Source organism: Oncorhynchus nerka, linkage group LG20 (genome assembly GCF_034236695.1).
Source record: "Oncorhynchus nerka isolate Pitt River linkage group LG20, Oner_Uvic_2.0, whole genome shotgun sequence".
Lineage (NCBI taxonomy): Eukaryota > Metazoa > Chordata > Actinopteri > Salmoniformes > Salmonidae > Oncorhynchus > Oncorhynchus nerka.
In genome coordinates, this window is record NC_088415.1 from 54,725,336 (window position 1) to 54,748,650 (window position 23,315).

At 42.0% G+C, this 23,315-nt stretch overlaps 2 protein-coding genes across 3 annotated transcripts; both read left to right on the top strand.

The window, feature by feature from the left end:
* Window positions 1–196: 196 nt before the first annotated feature.
* Window positions 197–18,047, top strand: LOC115102795 (uncharacterized). 2 transcript variants are annotated; one of them, XR_003859486.2, is made up of 6 exons: window positions 197–929; window positions 4,309–4,404; window positions 4,960–5,065; window positions 13,281–13,380; window positions 13,541–13,941; window positions 17,782–18,047. XR_003859486.2 is itself a non-coding variant. In XM_029623096.2 (5 exons), exons 1-4 carry the CDS (start codon window positions 416–418, stop codon window positions 13,336–13,338), a joined length of 774 nt encoding a protein of 257 aa, XP_029478956.1. In that variant the 5' UTR covers window positions 197–415; the 3' UTR covers window positions 13,339–13,380; window positions 17,782–18,047. The 2 variants fall into 2 exon arrangements, 1 of the variants encoding a protein (XP_029478956.1); XM_029623096.2 differs by lacking the exon at window positions 13,541–13,941.
* Window positions 18,048–18,543: 496 nt separating this feature from the next.
* LOC135563008 (protein lifeguard 1-like) lies at window positions 18,544–23,085 on the top strand. Its single transcript, XM_065005602.1, has 2 exons — window positions 18,544–22,296; window positions 22,475–23,085. The coding sequence occupies exons 1-2, from the start codon at window positions 22,195–22,197 to the stop codon at window positions 22,886–22,888; spliced, it is 516 nt and encodes a 171-aa protein (XP_064861674.1). The 5' UTR covers window positions 18,544–22,194; the 3' UTR covers window positions 22,889–23,085.
* The last annotated feature ends 230 nt before the right edge of the window (window positions 23,086–23,315 follow it).

A 23,315-nucleotide genomic window follows, 5' to 3' on the forward strand; every position in this document is an offset into this window, starting at 1 on the left:
GGAGTGGGAATATATATTATTTATTTTTGTAAATTATTTTGTAGTTTGTGTGGATTAATTACAATGTTCTCTTTCACATAATGGAATGTACTTTTCTTTTGTGAATTTCTTCACAACCATCCAGTTGGTGGCGACGATACACCTTTTTGCGCGTAGTTCGCAATTAAACCCAAAGAAGAAGAAGATGAAACTGAATTCACTTCCGCTGGTAACCAAAAGCAGTCAGACGTGAGGGATGTCAAAGAAAATTAAATTTGGAGAGAGACGATTCAGAAACAGGAAAGGAACCGTTTGACAATACTCTATTTATAGAACGAAAATAATTTAAGAGATCGTGGTAAGAATTTAAATAGACATTTCGAAAATATCACATTTTTAGCTAAATCTCCTGTTTTGTGGGTAAAAAACGAAAGAGATGGGGACAAGAGCTAGTCGTTTACAGGAGGACCCAGTGTCTTCGGCTTTCGTCAAAGATGGCATAAAGCGGGATTCCTATCGACGACCCCGCTGCAATAGGCCCGCCAGTCTTAAAATAGACTTTTCGGGGAGTTTTGACGATTCGGAGACCAACCGTAGCCGATCGGAGGAGGGCAGCTATTCGGACATAGGGCAACAGGCGAGTGCCGTTGGAAGCCCCGCCGACCACAACAGCCACCCATCCATCAGCCAGTCATCACCAGCGGAAGACACCAGCGAATGCAAGCGCGAGGAAGACGCTAATAGCAGTCCCGAGGGTGCTGTCAACGGGGAACATCTGCCTGGAGAGGAGACAGGCCGCGTGTCTCACCGCACTTTCTCTGAACGTTTACCCGGCAATCGACAATCTAACTGGCGCAACGTCAGCGCAAGATCCGCACGAATGAGAGGCATCAATCAACGCCCGGCGTCGGAGGCTTGGATTGGCCTCTACCGTGTCAACAACCGACATGGTGACAACCCTTTTTGTGTTTTTTATGTATTGCTTTATTAAGTTGCAGTTGCTATTCACTTTTGGCAGATTTAAATCCTGTACACGGCATCATTTAGGCAGTCAGTCAGTGTGAACAAAAACACAAATGTACCCTAGGTAGCAACGTTAATTGGCTAACATGTGTTATAGCTAATATGTGAGACGTGACACAAATTGGTCAGACTTTCTACTGAAACGGCATTCTTGGAGGGGTGATTTTCTCTCGTGCATACAGGCTACTTGACTTACAGCTGAACCCATTGTATTAAGTTGTGATAATCAGGCTGCTGCGTCGTTCCACCTCAAAAAGCACAAGAAAGGGAATTGACTCCCACCATCTCAGATTGTGCTGAAATGTTTTCTGTAGTTAGAGACAGATGATGGGATGATTGGGATGCCCCTACGCAATGGAAGTTTACATTTTAAATGGTTATGGTAAGGGTTATGCTTAAGGTTTATGCTAGTTCCGTCCCAGTAAAAGTTTGCTAATAGTTTTTATTAGAAGTATGAATTTCAGCACCCTGCAGAAGGACCACTGTTGTACAGGACAAACATTTTCAGAATTGCCATTTTTACAAGAATCGACTGATGGTGACTCAATGTTTGACCAAGCAGGTTGACATTTTTGCAAATGTAAAAAAATATTTAAACAAATAGCACATTTCCATAAGTATTCAGACCCTAACGCTATAAGCTTGGCACACCTGTATTTGGGGAGTTTCTTGCATTCCTCTCTGCAGTTCCTCTCAAGCTCTGTCAGGTTGGATGAACAGCTATTTTCAGGTCTCTCCAGCGGTGTTCGATTGGGTTCAAGTCCGGGCTCTGGCTGGGCCACTCAAGGACATTCAGAGACTAGTTCTGAAGCCACTCTTGCGTTGTCTTGACTGTTTGCTTAGGGTCGTTGTCCTGTTGTAAGGTGAACATTCGCCCCAGTCTGAGGTCCTGAGCGCACTGGAGTAGGTTCCCATCAAGAATCTCTCTGTAATTTTCTCTGTTCATCTTTCCCTCGATCCTGACTAGTCTACCTGCCTCTGAAAAATATCCCCACAGCATGATGCTGCCACCACCATGCTTCACCGTAGGGAAGGTACCAGGTTTCCTCCAGACGTGACGCTTGGCATTCAGGCCAAAGAGTTCAATCTTGATACATCAGACCAGAGAATCTTGTTTCTCATGGTCTGGGAGTCCTTTAGCGACATTTTGGCAAACTCCAAGCGGGCTATCATGGGCCTTTTGCTGAGGAATGGCTTCCGTCTGGCCACTCTACCATAAATTGGTGGAGTGCTGCAGAAATGGTTGTCCTTCTGGGAGGTTCTCCCATCTCCACAGAGGAACTCTGGAGCTCTGTCAGAGTGATCATCTGGTTCATGGTCACCTCCCTGATCAAGGCCCTTCTCCCCGATTTCTCAGTTTGGCCAGACGGCCAGCTCTAGGAGTCTTGTTGGTTCTAAACTTCTTCCATTTAAGAATGATGGGGGCCACTGTTCTTGGAGACCTTCAATGCTGCAGACATTTTTTGGTACCCTTCCCTAGATCTGGGACTCAACACAATCCTGTCTCGGAACTCTACGGACAATTCCTTCGACCTCATGGCTCATGTTTCTGACATGCACTGTCAACTGTGGGACCTTATATAGACAGGTGTTTCTTTCCAAATCATGTCCAATGACTTGAATTTACCACAGATGGACTCCAATCAAGTGGTAGAAACATTTTCAAGGATGATCAATGGAAACAGGATGCACCTGAGCTCAATGTCGAGTCTCATAGCAAATGGCCTGAATACTTATGTAAATAAGGTATATCAGTTTTTTATTTAAGACATTTACAAACATTTCTAAACTTTTTTTGCTTTGTCATTATGGGGTATCGTGTAGATTGAGGGAAAAAACGATTTAATCAATTTTAGAACAGGGCTGTAACGTAACAAAATGTGGAAAAAGTCAAGTGGTCTGAATACTTTCCAATTGCGCTGTATGAGATCATCACATTACATTTAGCTCTTAAACACTCTGGAAAGATTTTTCAAATAACCTCCAGTGAGGAACTATAGTATTAATAGCTTTATATTGTCATTCACAATGGATGTAAAAAATAAAATGAAAAATACTTTGACTTTCCTACATTGCTGCGCAGCAGGTCAGGTACTTCTATGTGCTCAGCCCACGCTCCCTCAACATTAACAGGACAGAGAAACTAGACACATGCTCATTGGTCACATGGACCACTCCAAACAAAAGACAATGAAAAAATTGACAACTCGTCAATTATGGTTATGAAATTAACCAAAACTTGTTTCAGGTTGTGTAGCAGGTTGTGAACTCTACAAACAACATTTCCACTCTGAGAATGAGATCAGTAAATGACTGTAATTTATACATGCAGGAACAGAAATTGATGTAATCAAATTACGGGGATTAACTGCACATGTACTACTGGTGGCATGTAATGGGGAATTTATAAAAATAAAAAAAGCTTTCCTTATAGTCATAGGCCTACGAAACAATCCACAGCTATTTTTTTAATAGAAGCTTTCACATATGGCTAGGTCCTGACTGACAAGGAATAATCTCAGTGTAGGCCTACATTATTAATCAGACAGATGGACGCCCTACAACCTGCCCGCTTGACCCTATCCCCTCCTCTCTTCTCCAGACCATTTCCGGAGACCTCCTCCCTTACCTCACCTCGCTCATCAACTCATCCCTGTTGGCTCTCCCTTCCGTCTTCAAGAGAGCGAGAGTTGCACCCTTCTGAAAAAACCTACACTCGATCCCTCCGATGTCAACAACTACAGACCAGTATCCCATCTCCAAAACTCTTCAGACTGAGTTCAGGTTTCCAAGAATGACCTTCTTGGTCGTATGTCAGTGAGACCCCTACCCAAAACAAGCTTTGGATTTATTTTCCCACGCGCCATTAATCCAGCCCCCAAGCAAGTCTAGGAAATGGGTCAAAGTAATCACATGGGCCCAGCTGACAGCAGGGCCAGGGAGGGAGGGGATATGGAAGCCAACTGGGCACACTCTTTCCCCATGTCGTCCCACCCCTGAGGCTGGACTCCTCTAGTTATGCATGTTGTTCTAATCCAGGCACTTGTCATCTCCCCGTCTGGATTACTGCAACTCGCTCTTGGCACTGGGAAACCTGTGGAATGATGATGACTGGAAAACTAATCATGAGTTGAGTTGACCTGACTTCATCATTGTCAGGATGATACTCGGATCACACAAATGTCAACATCTACTAAAGACCCATGGCATGCATGATGGACAGGTTGATTTGATCTTCTCCCCGCCTTTGTTTGTCTAATGTTTCGTTGTTAATCATGTGCATGTTTTTTGCCATCTCATCCCCAGATATCCGCTGTCCGTTCTGCTCCAAGTCTTTCTCGGGGGGCAAGATTGAGAATCACCTGTTGAGCTGCCTCACATCTCCATCTCTCCCTTACAACAGTGAGTATGAGTGCACCAAAAAACTCAGAGCAGAGGCCTGTTTCATTTGTTACAAACAAAAGAGGCTCTTTACATTCACCCAGAGAAAGGGTTGACATTGTATGGTAAACAGTGGTGTTATAGTGGTGGCAGGTAGCCTAGCGGTTAGAGCGTTGAGCCAGTAACCGTAATGTTGCTAGTTCAAATCTCCGAGCCGACAAGGTGAAAAATCTGTCTGTGCTCTTGAGCAAGGCACTTAATCATATTTGCTCCAGGGTTACCTTTGAATGGCAGACCCTGGCCGTGACCCCGTTCTCAGAGGGATATGGAAAAAACACATTTCCAAATCACACACATTAATACACACTTGTACATGTTTGAAATAGGACAAATGTAAGCACCCACCAAATAATAATATTTACAGTCTATTACACAAACAGTAGCATATATGAAAGTTCAGGCATAATGTGTGTTGAAAGTATGTATGTTAAAAGCCCCTTCCCTGCCCCCTGGGTTTGTGAGGATACTTTAACGTCTAACTGTCATGTTTGTGATGTGTGTGTGTTGTGTTCTCAGCGGACGTGCTCAGTAAGGACAGCGGTGAGTGTTCCATCTGTCTGGAGGAGCTGCAGCAAGGAGAGACCATTGCCCGGCTGGCCTGCCTATGTGTCTACCACAAGGGGTAATAGCACTAGGCCTTTTCACACGCATTGTTTTTAACCTCGACCTCTGGCTATCTTAGCCCCAGGCTATGGCTGACCCTGGGCTAGCTTATCCTGAGTTCACCAAGCCTTTGTTAACATGGGCTAAGCTCGAGCTCAGGGCTAAGGACTCACACTTCTCAAAGCCCTGGGCCAGTGGTTCCTATTTTCGAATCGGCACTTTTCCTCTTGTAATTGCAGAAAGAGAAAGAGCTATTCGTAACTTGGCAGAAATGTCTAGATCATTTCAGCTAATGTTATTTAGCTAGGTTTTTTTTTGCCCATTGATTTTGTTGTGTTTGATTCACTCAGATATCACATGAACACACAAGACATGGCAAAAAGTTGTAGAATAGCAGGAAATAAGTGCGTAAACCTGCAAAATGTTCTCTTCGCCAACAAGAAGGGTGTGAACAGTTTGTCATGGACAGTGCTTGTGCCAATCTCAGCCACGTGACCAATGATATAAGCAATAAGGCCCTTGTTAACACATCCTCTCCAGTTGTGCTCACTTCACCAGTTCATGACATGCCAGGCCCAGCATGCATTTAGGCTCCCCGTCTTTTGCTATAGCCATATTAAGGCCTAATGTATTTATTTAAATTGACCGATTTCCTTGTCAGTAGTTCCCAAACTTTTATAGTCCTGTACCCCTTCAAACATTCAACCTCCAGCTGCGTACCCCCCCTCTATCACCAGGGTCAGTCAGCGCACTCTGAAATGTTGTTTTTTGCCATCATTGTAAGCCTGCCACATACAATACATTTTTTTGTCACAACCAGGCTCGTGGGAAGTGACAGAGCTCTTATTAATAATCAATAATTGTGCTCTTTTATTTAACCATTCTACACATAAAACCGTATTTGTTAATCGAAAATTGTGAATAACTCACCACAGGTTAATAAGAAGGGTGTGCTTGAAAGGATTCACATAACTCTACAATGTTGGGTTGTATTGGAGAGAGTCTGTCTTAAATCATTTTCCACACACAGTTTGTGCCTGTATTTAGTTTTCATGCTAGTGAGGGCCGAAAACCCACTCTCACATAGGTACGTGGTTGCAAAGGGCATCAGTGTCTTAACAGTGTGATTTGCTAAGGCAAATTTGCCAAATTTATTTATTTTCGATCATGATCTGAAATGTATTTTAATATTTAGCAAAGATATACTGTTGAAATAGACAAAGCTCTGAGCGCAGCCCAATCCAGAAATCTGGCAGTGGCATCTGATTTAAATGACATTTTCACAGAAGCGCTTGTTGCAATTTCGATAAGTCTCTTGTTCAGATATCTGTACGTGGACTGGAGGCAGGGCATGAAAGGGATAACTAATCCAGTTGTTTGTGTCATCCATTTCGGGAAAGTACCCGCGTAATTGTTCACACAACTCACTCGGGTTCTTCGCTATATCACATTTGACTTTTTTTTAACCTTTTATTTAACTAGGAAAGTCATTTAAGAAAAAATCTTATTTGCAATGATGGCCTACCAGGAAACAGTGGGTTAACTGCCTTGTTCAGGGGCAGAACGACAGATTTTTACCATGTCAGCTTGGGGATTCGATGGTTTGCCATTGTCCGTAAGCTTGAGTTCATTTGCACACAAAAAATCATACAATGATGGAAAGACCTGTATATTGTACTTGATAATGCAGACAGAGGAGAGCTCCAACTTCTTAATCATAGCCTCAATTTTGTCCCGCACATTGAATATAGTTGCGGAGAGTCCCTGTAATCCTAGATTCAGATCATTCAGCCGAGGGAGAAAAAAAAATTAACTTGCCCCTCAGAACACTTAATGATGGCAGAAGTGAGTGCTACGGGGCGATAGTGATTTTGTTCAGTTACCTTCGCTTTCTTGGGTGCAGGAACAAAGCTGGACATTTTGAAGCAAGTGGGGACAGCAGACTGGGATAGGAAGATATTGAATATGTCCGTAAACACTCCAGCCAGCTGGTCTGCACATGCTCTGAGGACGTGGCTAGGAATGCATTCTGGGCCAGCAGCCTTGCGATGGTTAACATGCTTAAATGTCTTACTCATGTTGGCCAGGGAGAACGAGAGCTCAGTCCTTGGGAAGCGGCCCGTGTTTGCGGCACGGCGTTATCCTCAAAGCGGTCGCAGAACATGTTTAGCTGTCCAGGAGGAAGTGAAAGAGAAACTCGGAAACAGGCAAATGTTTACTGGTTGCTCAGGAGGGAAAGAGGAAGTCAGGTCTGTGGAAGACATTTGGCATTTGAAAAAGGAAGGTATAGGAGCAAGGGTTGCGTGAGTATTGTGTGTATTTTTCGGACCATTTGAAACCGTCTAAACAACACAAAATAAATAAGTGTACCGGAGAGTCTTTTCTAACGGGGACAAAATATCTATAAAGCCTTTATTACAGCAGACCTAAAAACAATTGCATGCGTTCGTGAATTGCAGTTTCTGTATCATTTAGGCTAATTATTCATAGCGCCCTTTGGTTAATTTTAAAACTAAAATGCTTGATTTGCATTTCAAAGCATATGCTGTGTGATGGCATGGACGAATGAATGATTGATTGATACAGTAGCCTGTATATTGAAATGTAGGTTTAAGTAAGTTGTGGTTTTAAGATCAAACAGTACCCTCTCTTAGGCCTACAGCTCGATGGTGGTTATACAAGGCTACTATACAAAGCCTACCAATGATAACGACTACTTATTACTATAATGGTAATCATAATAATTGTAATAATAACAATAAGGAGATCAAGAAAAAGGAGGGTATAGGAGCGAGTGCTGCGTGCATATGTGTAACAAACAGGTGCTGTTAGATCACAATATTATTGTTCTGCCTGTTTGGAACAGTGTAAACAATACATTTATAAGTAATACCAGTCTGTTCTAACAAAATAAATGATAAAGCAACCGAATCTGTGAAATTGCTTTTTCCAAAATTTTGCCATTGCATTTTTTTTTTTTTTTTTACCTTTATTTAACTAGGCAAGTCAGTTAAGAACCAATCCTTATTTGCAATGACTGCCTACCAAGCATGAGGCTTGGTGCTCACAGAATCAGTAGGGTATTAAACAAACAGGCAACAGAAGCAATATCTGTCTTATTTCTGTAGATATATATGGATGATTTATAAAGTCAAGCACATTTAGCAGTTAGGCTATTGATTATAAGCCTAATTAAGTTGAGGTTTCCTGTCTCCTCAATATTCAATTAAGCTAAGGCCAGGGCTTTTTCCTCGTCTCCGCTGCTGCCTCCATCGCATTGTTCTCAATCCCAATATGCTGGTTAATTTAGCTATTTTGCACATAGCAACATAGGGGAAGGCGCCAATTCTACTGCGCACTGAATATTGTTTCAGAACCACAAACCACTAACTTATCCAATGCGGGAGAAAGCGCATTTGTTATAAAATATTAGATTTGAGTGTTGCACCGTTATTTTTCCATAATATAACCATATACCATTTCAGTATCACATGTCTTAGTGATGGACTGTGCCATCCCCGTGGCCTCCGCAATGGATTAGTCCACTGAGACAGGCGCGAATCAGACAGTCTTGTGAACCATAGTATACATGTACTAGTCAAAATTGCGTGCAGAACGAATCACAAGCATATACAAAGTAAGTGAAAGTGCAGCTTTTGTGATTGGACAGTGAAGATTATATGCATTGTTCTTGACCCTGTTTCACGCTGGCTATTTTGGCACCATCTTGATAAGCTTACTCCAGTGTATATTTGGCCTTGTGTTTTTTGTCCTGCTGAAATGTGAATTTGTTCGTTGGAAAGCAGACTGAACCAGGTTTTCCTCTATGATTTTGCCTGTGCTTAGCTCTATTCCGTTTCTTATTATCCTAAAAAAAAAGCTCCCTAGTCCTTGCCGATGACGAGCATACTCATAACATGATGCAGCCACTACTATGCTTGAAAATATGAAGTGGTACTCAGTGACATGTTGGATTTGTCCCAAACATAACGCTTTGTATTCAGGACAAAAGGTACATTTCTTTGCCACCTTTTTTGCAGTATTACTTTAGTGCCTTATTAGAAACAGGATGCATGTTTTGGAATTGTTTGAATCTGTACAGATTTCCTTTTTTTTGTCATTTAGGTTAGTATTGTTGATCCATTATCAGCTTTCTCCTATCACAGCCATTAAACTCTGTAATTGTTTTATAGTCACCATTGGCCTCATGGTGAAATCCACTGAGCGGTTTCCTTCCTCTCCAGCAACTGAGTTAGGAAGGACGCCTGTATCTTTGTAGTGACTGGGTGTATTGATACACCATCCAAAGTGTAAATAATAACTTCACCATGCTCAAAGGGCTATTCAACATCTTTTTTTTTTGTTGCCATTTACCAATAGGTGTCCCTGGTCTTTGTGGTTGAACATGTTTGAAATTCACTGCTTGAGTGAGGGACCTTACAATTATCTGTATGTTTGGGGTACAGAGATGAGGTAGTCATTCAAAAATCATGTTAAACACTATTATTGCACAGAGTGAGTCTATGCGACTTGTTAAGCAAATGTTTACTCCTGAACTTATTTAGGCTCACCATAACAAAGGGGTTGAATACTTATTGACTGAAGACATTTCAGCTTTTCATTTTTAAATAATTTGAAAACATTTCTAAAAACATAATTCCACTTTGACATTATGGGTTATTGTGTATAGGCCAGTGACACAAAATCTCAAAATGTGGATAAAGTCAAGGAGTGGTGAATAGTTTCTGAAAGCACTGTACATGTGGCCCAGGAGACAAAGGGGGAACCAAGCACAGATCTGTGCAAAGAGTTGTGATGCAATCATGAGTTGCATTCTTTGGAACTCTCATTTAGTAATATATGCCTTCCGTTCTATGTGAAATTACATGGTTATTTTGTCACTGCTTACTGCGAAAAGAAATCCTGTAATGTTTTTCTCCCACAAATCATCTTTGATATCACTAAAAGCTCCATTGAATAATTTAAGAATTGAGAACGTTGTTCATTGACTACTGCTCAGCGTTCAACACCATAGTACCCTCCAAGCTCATCACTAAGCTCAGGACCCTGGGACTGAACACCTCCCTCTGCAACTGGATCCTGGACTTCCTGGCGCGCTGCCCCCAGGTGATGGGTAGGGGGTAGGCAACAACACCTCCGCCACGCTGACTCTCAATACGGGGGCCCCTCAGGGTGCATGCTTAGTCCCCTCCTGTACTCCCTGTTCACCCATGACTGCATGGCCACACACGACTCCAACACCCTCATTAAGTTTGTTGACGACAAGACTGTGGTAGGCCTGATCACCAACGATGATGAGACGGCCTATAGGGAAGAGGTCATGATCTGGCAGTGTGGTGCCAGGACAACAACCTTTTGTTGTCCAGAAAATGTTCTGAAGTGTCAAATGTTGGATGTCCATCTTGTAGTATGAGCGGTGCCTCAACGCGATTGGACAAGGACTGCAGCTAATAGCCAAGGACCACTCAACATGTGAGACCAAAACAATGATGGCGAAGAAGAAAGCAACAACAACGTTGTTTTGTCACTAGTTGTCACTAGTTGCCACAGTCAAAATGTTCTATATCGTAAAAATTCATAAAGACCTAAACCTTTTGCTTAACCTTAAATTATCGGTGTAGTTAAGGTTAGGTTTAAAATCAGATTTTAAAGGAGAGAAATTGTAGAAATAAGCAGGGTTTAGCCTTAATTATGACAGATTGGTGGAGCCTTGGAGAGAATGCAGCTGCCTTTTTCAATATTAAATGTTTTCACCTCCAATTCCCTCAAGAATATAAGTCCAGATTGTCCATGTCGGCCCAACCATTTGTGGGTCTATATTCTTCACTTCCGTCTCTTTAAAAAAATATATATATTTATGTTTCTGCACATAATAATGTGCACACTTATAAAGCAACTCCCTGTTTGCGTGTCGGCAGGATCAACTAGGGAATTATCGTGTAATGTGAGCACCCACGACCTGGGGTTGAGAATGGACAGAATTAAGGAATGGACAAGTTAAGATTTTAGAAGTTGTATAGTGTATGCCCAGCATAAGGAATTAAACATGGTCCACCCACACCAGCACAGTCGTGAAGAGGCTGAAAAGATTTGTCAATGGCCCTCAGATCATCAAAAGGTTATACAGCTGCACAGTTAAGAGCATCTTGACTGACTGCATCTCTGCAACTGCTTGGCATCTGACCACAAAGCGCTAGAAGGGTAGTACTTACGGCAGTGTACATCACTGGGGCAGAGCTCCCTGCAATCCAGTCTATACCAGGCGGTGTCAGAGGAATATCCTAAAATGTATCAAAGACTCCAACCATCCAAGTCATAGACAGTTTTCTCTGCCACGGCATGGAAAGTGGTACCGATGCACCAAGTCAGGAACCAACAGGACCCTGAACAGCTTCTACCCCCCAAGCCATAAGTATGCTAAATAGTTAGTCCGAGTAGCTATTTGGTTATCTGCATTGACCCCCTTTGCTCTAACTCTTAAATCTTCACATATGCTGCTGCTACTACTAATTATCTATCCTGTTTCCTGTCACTTTGCCCCTTCCCGTATGTATACTGAACTAAAATATAAATGGAACAATTAATTTCATGGAAGGAAATTAGTCAATTCATTCAGACCTAATCTATGGATTTCACATGGCTGCACAGGGGCGCATCCATGGATGGGCCAGGGAGGGCATAGGCCCACCCACTTGGGAGCCAGGCCCACCCGCTGAGGTGCTAGGACATCATCAGCTGTCCTGGTGGCTGGTCTCAGATGATCCCGCAGGTGAAGAAGCCGGATGTGGAGGTCCTGGGCTGGCGTGCTTACAAGTGGTCTGCGGTTGTAAAGTTGGTTGGACGTACTGAAAAATTCATAAAAATCACATTGTAGGCGGCTTATGGTAGAGAAAGGAACATTAAATGATCTAGCAACAGCTCTGGTTGACGTTCCTGTAGTCAGCATGCCAATTGCACCTTCAACTTGAGACATTTGTGGCATTGTGTTGTGTGAAAAATCTGCACATATGAGTGGCCTTTTATTGTCCCCAGCACACAGTGCACCTGTGTAATGATCATGCTGTTTAATCAGCCACTTGATATGCCACACCTGTCAGGTGGATGGAAGGAGAAATGCTCACTAATTATTGCAGAAAATGAGAGAAATAACCTTTTTGTGCATATGGAACATTTCTGCGATCTTTTATTTCAGCTCATGAAACATGGCACCAACACCTTACATGTTGCGTTAGTTTGTTATTCAGTATACAGTACCCCATGCATATACGGAGTATACAAAACATTAAGAACATGACAGACTGACCTGGTGAATCCAGGTGAAAACTATGATCCCTTATTGACGTCACTTGTTAAATCCACTTCAATCAGTGTATATGAAGGGAAGGAGACAGCTTAAAAGAAGGATTTTTAAGCCTTGGGACAATTGAGACATGGATTGTGTGTGTGTGTGTGTGTGTGTGTGTGTGTGTGTGCGCCATTCAGAGGGTGTATGGGAGGCAAAATATTTTTAGTGTCAAGAACTTCAACGCTGCTGGGTTTTTCACGCTCAACAGTTTCCCGTGTGTACATGGGCCAGCATCCCTGTGGAACACTTTATTCATGTTTTAGAGTCCATGTCAGACAACGTGAGGCTGTTCTGAGGGCAAAAAGGGGGAGGGGGGTGCAACTCAATATTAGGAAGGCGTTCCTAATGTTTGGTATTAATGTTTGGTATACTCCATGTATAGCCAAGGTATTATTTATTCCTCTTTTTATTTTTCTATTTTTCCTCTCTGCATTGTTGGAAAGGGCCCATAAGTAAGCGTTTCACACTTTTATTTGCTTTTTGATTTTGAAGAACACTTGTGGGAGCGTCAAGCAGTGAGCGGCTATAACCTTATTTTCTTTACCAGAATGACCTAACCTTATCGCAAGTCATTCACCTCTGTTTGACTAAGAGGTATTTTAAGGTGTGAACCTCCTTTTGAAAGAAATACCGTAACCACAACCAGTGTTTATAATCTGGCTGTCTCACAGTGAGTCAGTCAGCTGCCTGCACCATGGTCCGAGTTAAGTCCCACCCTGGGACCGCAGATGGGATTGAATTATGGAATTTAAACTGCTGTAATACATGTTCTGCATGGTCCAGAATAAGTGATAATCAAAAGGGAAAACAGCCATTCCATTTCTGTATGTCTCATTACATGTCTTTGTCTCTCTCTTTCTCTGTCCAGCTGTATAGACTCCTGGTCCAAGGTGAAGCCATGCTGTCCCGAACACCCTTTTGATTGACTCATGGGTCACATGTCCTGCTCAGGGACACACCTGACTCGGGTACGTACGTGTTCATGACTCCATTTATTCCAACCCCATGATGTCACACTAGCCAACAGGGTAGAAGTTAGTGTGGACAAAATATTATGTGAAATAGGAAGAGTTACATTCCAAGTGTGAGGAAAGTATAAATATTTGATGTACTTTTTTTCCCCCACAGGAGACTGCAATGTTTCTATAATTGCAGCAAATATATTATGGCAATGAAAAATACCAGAGGCAAGCCTCCTAATTTTACTGAACCAGACACAGCCCCACAAGGATGTCAATGAAAAATACCAGAGGCAAGCCTCCTAATTTTACTGACCCAGACACAGCCCCACAAGGATGTCAATGAAAAATACCAGAGGCAAGCCTCCTAATTTTACTGACCCAGACACAGCCCCACAAGGATGCGACCGCAGACCACTTTTTTTTCTCTTTCGACCTGGTTCAGTCCATTTGAGCTGGTTCAGTCCGTTTGAGCTCAACTCAGACCACTATAACTACCACTGGAATAGACAGCCACCTCTCCTCTGTGAACATAGCCCAAACGATAAACTGCTGCACTCCAGAAAAACGGTAAATCGATATATTATCATACCAGGTTGACAGTCCCGTGAAAGTCCTTTTTAACTCGAGGAGGCGAGGAAAAATGTGTGTTTCTGTTGTCCCATGCATTCCTCTTCCCCTAATGTGGATTTTTCCATATGGGATAGGTCATTTTTGTCTTTTATGGTGCAGCAAAACAATATTGGGCAGAGATTCACGTTCCAGTGAATAAATGTTTCTGTCCATAAAAAAAACAACCCAGCTCTGAAAATGTTAACTGTTCATGCTTAAATATTGCAATGCATTGTTTTTTTATAGCCCGACGTTGGAAAGCAGGGCTTTATTTTGTGGATGGGGTTGCTGTAGTAGTAGTGATTGTAGGTGGTTTTCTATTGTCGCCATGATACATTTCAGGAGAGGGATGGTGGGTGTGAGTTGATTGTGGTGTTAAAAGCGGATGTTGGTTGGTGCTGAACCCACTGTGTTAGCGCCTTTTACCGCAGCTACAGTAGGTTGTTGGCATTTCCCAGGCCATAGTACTGGTGTTATGCCCATACTGAGCACTTCTTACCCCAAGGCTGAACTTTCTTCTTAGATAAGGTGTGCTTGATTGAACCACAGTTGCTAATTTAGTAACAACGTGTGTGTGTGTGTGTGTGTGTGTGTGTGTGTGTGTGTGTGTGTGTGTGTGCGTGCGCGCGGGGTGTGGACAGTCAATGTCCTGGATGACAGCGCCCGACTCTGGACAGCAGAGGCGAACTGCAGACTTCTCACTGGCTGTGTAAATGAGAGGAGTGTGTGTTCTTAGTTAGTGCCCTTATACCCTCTGGGTGAGATTGTTTTAACCCTAGCGTTGTTACATGTCATTTCAGCAAGCCATGACACCCAACATCTCAGATTGTTCTGAAATTGTTTCTGTAGTTACTAACAGATAAGAGTTCCTGACACTACTTGTCTGTCACAGAGAACTGATACTACAGTGCCTTCGGAAAGTATTCAGACCCCTTGACTTTTCCCCAATTTTTGTTATTCTAAAATGGATTACATTTTTTAAATCCTCATAAATCTACACACAATACCCTTTAATGAAATAGCGAAAACAGTATTATTATTATTTTTAATTGCGAAAGAAAATGTGTCAACAGATAACTAACTTACATACGTATTCAGACCCTTTGCTATAAGACTGGAAATTGAGCTCAGGTGCAGCCTGTTTCCATTGATCATCATTGATGTTTCTACTACTTAATTGCATTTAACACAGATGGATTCCAATCAATTGGACATGATTTGGAAAAGCACACACCTGTCTATATAAGGTTCCACAGTTGATCGTGCATGTCAGAGCAAAAACCAAGCCATGATGTCAAAGGAATTGTACGAGGAGTTCCAAGACAGGATTGTGTCGAGGCACAGATCTGGGGAAGGGTACCAAAGAATGTCTGCAGCATTGAAGGTCCCCAAGAACACAGTGGCCTCGATCATTCTTAAATGGAAGAAGTTTGGAACCAAAAAGACTCTTCCTAGAGCTTGCTGCCTGGCCAAACTGAGCAATCGGGGAGAGGGGCCTTGGTCAGGGAAGTGACCAAGAACCCGATGGTCACTCTGACAGAGCTCCAGAGTTTTTCTGTGGAGATGGGAGAACCTTCCAGAAGGACAACCATCTCTGCAGCACTCTACCAATCAAGCCCTTATGGTAGAGTGGACAGATGTATGCATCTATTTAGTAATAGGTACATAACAGCCTGCTTGGAGTTTGCCAAAAGGCACCTAAAGACTCTCAGACCATGAGAAACAAGATTGAACTCTTTGACCTGAATGCCAAGCATCACATCTGGAGGAAACCTGGCAACATCCCTATGTTGAAGCATGGTGGTGGCAGGATCATGCTGTGGGAATGTTTTTCAGCGGCAGGGACTGGGAGACCAGTCAGGTTCAAGGCAAAGATGAACGGAGCTAAGTACATCAAAGATCCTTGTTGAAAACCTGCTTCAGAGTGCTCAGGACCTCAGACTGGGGAGAAGGTTCACCTTCCAACAGGACAATGACCCTAAGCACATAGCCAAGACAATACAGGAGTTGCTTCTGGACAAGTCTCTGAATATCCTTGAGTGGCCCAGCCAGAGCCTGGACTTGAACCCGATCAAACATCTCTGGAGATCTGAAAATAGCTGTGCAGCAACGCTTCCCATCTAACCTGACAGAGCTTGAGAGCATCTGCAGAAAAGAATGAGAGAAGCTTCCCAAATACAGGTGTACCAAGCTTGTAGTGTCATACCCAATAATACTTGAGGCTGTAATCACTGCTAAAGGTGCTTCAACAAAGTATTGAGTAAATGGTCTGAATACTTGTGTAAGTGGAATATTTCCGTTTTTTTGTTAGAAATTAACAAATGTCAACCACAAAAAATGTTTGCTTTGTCATTATGGGGTATTGTGTGTAGATTGAGGGGAAACATTTTTCATAAATTTTAGAATAAGGCTGTAACCTAACAAAATGCGGAAAAAGTCAAGGGGTCTGAATACTTTCCAAAGGCACTGTATATACTTGTTGGGTTGGGACTGGTGTGGGGGGTCAGTGCCTGGCTTTTGACCATTCCTTTGGATTCCTCATGTCTAACTCATTGTTTGAAGAAAGTGTGGCCCAATTCAGATGTTAGGTACTATATTGAATAAATATTATATGAATCCTATAAATTAAAATGCCCAATTTGGATGCAATCAGTTAGCTTTCAAAAATATGTTGCATGAATGCTAATCTTATGTTTCTAACAGAAATGATTTCAGAACAATCAATGATGGTTGATGTCTACCCTCTTTCCTCTGCTTTAGGAACAAAGTAGCACTATGGTCGTTCCACCTTAGGAACAAAGGTGGAACGACCATAGTGCTACTTTGTTCCTAAAGCAGTGTGATTAAAAACCATACTGCTACGATGACTTGGCCCTCCTCTCAGTGAGACCAACCCGTCCTGTCGTGCTGAAGGCATGTGGTGGTGTGTCCCCCTGCCTCTCTCGCTCTGTCTGGTGTAGTCCGGAATATTGGACCAGGCCCTGTGCACTTGTCTGGCCATCTGGCTGTGTTCATGTCAATGTGAGGGATGATGTATTTTAGGGCATGATTACGCCATGAGGCATCTGCCTCGCCTATCCCATGATTCCCATCGCTGGAGGCAATGAACATCTGATGGGGGGATTTGTTGTATTAAGCCACCACCCTTCCCCATAAGAGGATTTTTAGACATTGTATTATTACCATATGTGTTAAACAAGCTACCGTTGGCTGCCTTTGCCTGGTGAGAGGTTTGTGTCTGTCCAGGCTCCTATGGTGTAGTCTAGTCTGGGGATCTGTGGTGACGCTACAGTGAGTTTATCAAAGCACAGGCGGACTGCTGTAGACCAGCATGAGGATCAGTCCTGTTCAGCATTCCTATTGGATGATCTCCCTGAGTTGTTGCACCACATCCTGCACTCGCTGAGGTGCTACGACGTGTCGTGCCCTGCCAGCCCTGTGCATGTTACTCTTTCCACTTCAAAAAAGAAACTATTACGCCAAAATGATGTATGTCTGTGTAACTGAAACAGTGGGCAGGGATGTGTGTGAAAAAGAGGAATTGATCATAAGCCCTAAATGTACTTTTTTTTGTGTGGTGAATATGATGAATAATTATGTTGTGTACTTTGAGGGGGGGGTTGTCAGTAAAAATCTGGACAATCTGAAGCCCCAAATGTTACATTACTATTCTCCCTTTTTACTGTGTGGTGCAATACCTCAATTTTTACAAATACAAAAGCATAGCTATTCTCCAGGAATGATATTTTCTATGTATTGCATTCTTGGCGTTTAATCACAGGGTTCTGTTCCTCCTAGACGCTGAGCTTTGTGACGGTTATGCTGATATATTCAATGAGAATGTTTGTCACCACAGCGATATCTGCACCCCAAGATATGGACAATCTGCCTTCTCTTTGGTATAATAGAACAATTACGTTTATTTATTAAAGTGTAAATATGTATTGCAATTCAAACTGGCTTGGTCTTTGTCTGTTCATTTGACTGTTTCTAAGCTCCAATCTTTTGTATGTCTCAATTGGTTTTATATGTATTTTTTACAATAAATATACTTTTGAGCCCTGTTTTGTCAATGTCCTTGTTTAGGTTACTGTTAACTGTTTTATGGCATTTTTGTTAAAGGTCTTTGCCAAATAGGCAGTGCTGACTGCTGTGACAGATTTACAGTTATCTACTGTAAATGACTAGCATACCTTAAAAATACAAATAAATTCAACCATGTGAAATGTTATATTCCTTCCTGCATTTGTTGGATTTAAAAAAAATGTTACTGCTTACTCAATCCTTTAGATGTCTTCTGGTGATAAAAAAAATAAAAAAACTTTTCTTGGTGAGAAGCGATATCCCAAGTATAAAACACAAAAAGGATAAAACTGTTTTGAGCAAAATGCTTTCTTGCACATGTTGCACCGACTGTGGCTCTCCTTTACAAGTATTTTGGAACAATTACCTCATCTCTATACCCCACACATACAATTACCTCATCTCTATACCCCACACATACAATTACCTCATCTCTATACCCCACACATACAATTACCTCATCTCTATCATACAATTACCTCATCTCTATACCCCACACATACAATTACCTCATCTCTATACCCCACACATACAATTACCTCATCTCTATACCCCACACATACAATTACCTCATCTCTATACCCCACACATACAATTACCTGTATTGTTCCTCAGTCGAGTATTTCAAACACAGATTCCACCTCAAAGACCAGAGGTTTTCCAAATCCTCACAAAGAAGGGGGCACCTATTGGTAGATGAGTTAAAAAATATATTTTTAAAAAGCATCAAAACACCCAGTCACTACAACGATACAGGTGTCCTTCCTAATTAGCCATGCTCAACAATCAATTTGACAGGGCTTGAAGAATTAAAAAAGAATAATAGACAAATGTTCCACAATCCAGGTGTGGAATGCTGTGTCACCAGAAAGACACACAGCTGTAATTGCTGCCCAATGGTGCTTCTACAAAGTAGACTCTTGTGGGAATGCTTACGGAAATTAGATTTTTGTATTTCATTTAATACATTTGCAAAAATGTCTAAAAACATGTTTTCACTTTATTAAGGGGTATTGTGTGTAGATGGGTGAGAGAAAATATTTAATCCATTTGTATTCAGACTAACAACAAACTGTAGAATAGGTCAAGGGGTATGAATACTTTCTGAAGGCACTGTATGATCTATCACGTAAACCGTGTTCACATTGGCAGTGATTCTAATCCAATATATTTTCATATCCGATATCCGATTCAAGTCTGTTATTTTTCCTGAAGTCTGAATTGTTCACAAACAAATTAGTGAATGTGCTAGAAAGCTGAACAGCTATAGTACCCAGCTAGCTAGTTGACTTTTGTGGCTAGCTAGCTAGTTGACTGCTGTGACTAGCTCGCTAGTTGACTGCTGTGACTAGCTCGCTAGTTGACTGCTGTGACAAGCTCGCTAGTTGACTGCTGTGACTAGCTCGCTAGTTGACTGCTGTGACAAGCTCGCTAGTTGACTGCTGTGACTAGCTCGCTAGTTGACTGCTGTGACTAGCCAAAAAGGACTCGTTTTGAAAGTTGGATCATCTTATCCTTTGAGGCTTTAAATGTGTTCTTACCCTATGATTTTGAGCATTCAAAGCAACTGGGGAACATCCATGGCATGTATTGTTGTCTTGCTACATAACTTCTGATAGGAACCCTGAGCACCACCACCAGTCAGCCTTCCCCACTGCGCACACTCATCGTTATGACAACAAGCGTAGCCTTGTCAGCAAATGAATGCTGTCTGAATACACACAAATTCTATTTGGTCACTTGTAACTTGCTGTTTGGACAGTCAGTAGTCCAAAATGGATTTGAAAAACGACATTGATTTGAGCATTAAGGCCTGCAGGGTGAACAAGGCCTTAGTTCACCATCACTGTCAGTGACATTTCAGTTCTGGAAATAACCCAAACGGGCACAAGCTGCTAAAGGTGAAGGTAGAAGTTCCAGTTTCTCAGTCTGAGTCAAACAGCAAAGCGCCAGTCTGTGTGTAGGCTAGCCACTAGATCATCACTCCACTACACAGGAAGTGCAGTGTGGTAATTGAGGTTCAGCACAAGTGAAACCCAGGTATAAAGAAGGTAGGTGCTCAGTTAGTCATTTCCCAGATTGGTCCACTACTTCAAGGAACTAAGATGACATCATTTTGGGGTTGTCAAAAATCTCCAGTTGGTAGAGGATGATGTGCCAGTTTGGACAAAATAATGAAATAAATTGGACAACACAAACATATGATCTAATTGTGTATGAATGCTATAATAAAATAATGGATTTAATCTTTTTGGGGTCAGTTTTCCAGTTGTAATTTGTAAAAAAAAAAAAAATACAAATTATAATATTTTATGGAGAAAAAATATATATTTTAAGGGAAAAATATATATCTTTTAAGGAAAGATATTTATGTTTTTGAATTCAGTTTATCCCAGTGGTTTGACCTACTGATTCCTGTTATTGAGAACTGTAGTTACTAAGAAATATCTGCATTCACACACATCTATAGACAAAACTATGTGTCAGTGAGAACACTAATACAAAACATTCCTTGGTGATATTAACATACACGGTATGCTGAATTGGTCATAAATGCAAGGATGTTGTTGTTGCATTGTTCTGACATGTAACTGTTACATTACTTTATGAAGGTTTACTCAATTCCAGGTTCCTCATGTGGACAGTGGAATCCCCCAGGCTAGTATCTCACATCTCTTTTCTCACAGGCCTTTTGATATCATCTAAGCCCTCTATATTTTCCTCCAAACATCAGTATCTTCCAACCCACTCCTCTTCACACTACGCTCTCGCTCAGAATGACAGGTGCACAGAACTACCCCACGCCCACAGAGGCTCAGTATGCCGTACTCTACCCCCCAGTCCTGTACCCACTACAGGCATGGGTGGACTTCGGACCCCTCCCACCTAGAGAGTGTAACCATGTGGGAGAGCCAGGTAACTATCTATCCCGTCCTGCAATAGCAAGGAAAGAGGGGAATCTATCATGCTGGTGGATTAATCAGGTCTTTCCTCGTATTACTGCCAATTACAATAAAATGTTAATGCAAAATTGAACATTTCTGCTGGAATAATGTATGTCCGTTGAATTCACTTGTTGGGTTACATGACCACTGAAAAGTCTGCAAAGTCACTACAATATTCCAGTGTTGTCTTGGCCAATAATATGAGACTGTTGTTCTGTCACTCACAAAGGATCATCTTTTGATCACGAGACAATATCAGAAAGGTTTGTACTGATATGTCAGAGAGATTTGGTCTTGGAGCCCTAAGTTTCTTGGTATCCTCCCAAGTATACCTGCCAAGGGGCTAATGGTAACCCTGTCTTTCTACCTGGTGTTCAGTATTGTGACCCTGCAGTTGCCGGTGACCTTCAGCATTGTGTGAACACTTTCTCCAGTATGGTGAGGGCAGTGGTGCAGAGCAACATATGGACAATTTTTATTTTATTTCTCAATTTTCTTTCTCTGCATTGTTGGAAAGGACCCGTAAGTAAGCATTGCACTTCTTTCTCTCTGCATTGCTGGGAAGGGCCCGTAAGTAAGCATTGTACTGTTAAGTTCACACCAGTTGTTTACGAAGCATGTGACAAATAACATTTGATTTACCTCAGCTCCTCCATCCTGTTTGCTTCAGTGGCCATCTGCCTGATCTGCTGCAACTCATTTAGCAGTAGCCATCCCTGGACCCTGGTGGGTCACACGCACTCACAAACACATAAACACAACCCCATCACAACTAGCTAGACCAGCGACTGACCAACTGGCCCATGCAAAGTCACTAAGTAAATACTGAAGTGTGGTTTAGACTGCATTGAGCTCTAAATGTATCTGCTCACATATAGATATAAAGTATACAATTGTTTTTTAGATGTGTTCACAAACATTATTTAAAAAGTGAAGTTTACCGGTGATGGTTATAAATGTATCTTACTGTATTCACAGTTCCCTATTGGTTAATGCCAAATACATTCTCCTAGAACTTAGTTGCATGACTAATGAGAACAACCATCTTTGATCTTGCTTTGATTCTATCACCACTTAAACACAATGATAGGATAACGTGAGATTTGGGATTGAGTGAGTGGTATTTTAAGTGTTATGGTGTGTGTACTGCCTCTAGTCAGTGGTCGCTCTTAGCCTTTCCTACATGGTCGGCACTGTGGCCTCATTCGACAACACTGCTGTAGTCATCGCCATGGGAGCAACAGTGGTCATCTCCTTCACCATCATCATCATCTTCTCAGCCCAGGTCTGACTGTCTTTTCAAATCACTAAAAACATGGTATTATGCCTAATTCCAAATCGACCATACCACATCAGTTTGTGGTCAGGTGACCAAGCTTATTGGACAACAAATACCATATTGCCCAGGGTCGCTTTGGAATTCAGAAATAAAAGTGAATCACTCTCCTCTCTTTGGTCTGCAGACTCGAGTGGACTTCACGTTTTGCAATGGCATCCTGCTGGTGCTGGCAGTGGACCTTCTCATGTTCAGCTTCTTCTGCTGTTTCTACCACTCCCATGTGCTGCAGATAGTCTACGGATCTCTGGGAGCCCTGCTCTCCTCACTGATACAGAACTCACTCAATGTTATATCTCCTTTTATTAGGCCCTTTCTATTTATGCAGCCTTGTAGCCAGAATGAATACCCCCATCTATTGCACCCTAAACCCTTTCTTTCCCCCGACACCTTTTCCCTCCTGGTGATTAACTGCCAGCTGGTAATGGGCAGGCAGAAGTATGCCCTGGATCCAGAGGAGTATGTATTTGCTGCCCTGATCCTGTCCATCATAAACATATTCCTCTACCTGCTCATCCTAATGGGAAGCTCTGGCAAATAATTAACTCATGGATGATTGTCATACTGTACCATGACACTCATTTCCAGCTACAGCTTTTAGCTCTCCAAACACGCATACAAAATCCCTGAACATGTTCACAATGAACACAGTTAATAATTTTTTTTACATATTTGTCGAGCTCTTACAGAATTACTTTGTCATGTATTTGTTATCAATAAAATCAGTTTTGTGTTTAAGATGTGGTCATTGATACACGAATAGCAATAGCTTATGTAAAAACAACCTTAATTTAATTTATTTTTTTTACATTAGAAAGACACATTATGGGTGAGATTTGACAACATAAAAAAGCTGTGTGCTGATATCAGAACAAGCTGTATCCAATCAAGTTGTAGAAACATCTCAAGGACAATCAATGGGAACAGGATGCCCCTGAGTTCAATTTCGAGTCTCAATACTGAATACT

Coding starts and splice junctions, on each gene's coding strand:
- LOC135563008 (XM_065005602.1), top strand. CDS start 22,195: ATGGTCGGCACTGTGGCCTCATTCGACAACACTGCTGTAGTCATCGCC. Junction 22,297..22,474: donor TCATCATCTTCTCAGCCCAG/GTCTGACTGTCT, acceptor TTTGGTCTGCAG/ACTCGAGTGGACTTCACGTT.
- LOC115102795 (XM_029623096.2), top strand. CDS start 416: ATGGGGACAAGAGCTAGTCGTTTACAGGAGGACCCAGTGTCTTCGGCT. Junction 930..4,308: donor CCGTGTCAACAACCGACATG/GTGACAACCCTT, acceptor TCTCATCCCCAG/ATATCCGCTGTCCGTTCTGC. Junction 4,405..4,959: donor TCCATCTCTCCCTTACAACA/GTGAGTATGAGT, acceptor TTGTGTTCTCAG/CGGACGTGCTCAGTAAGGAC.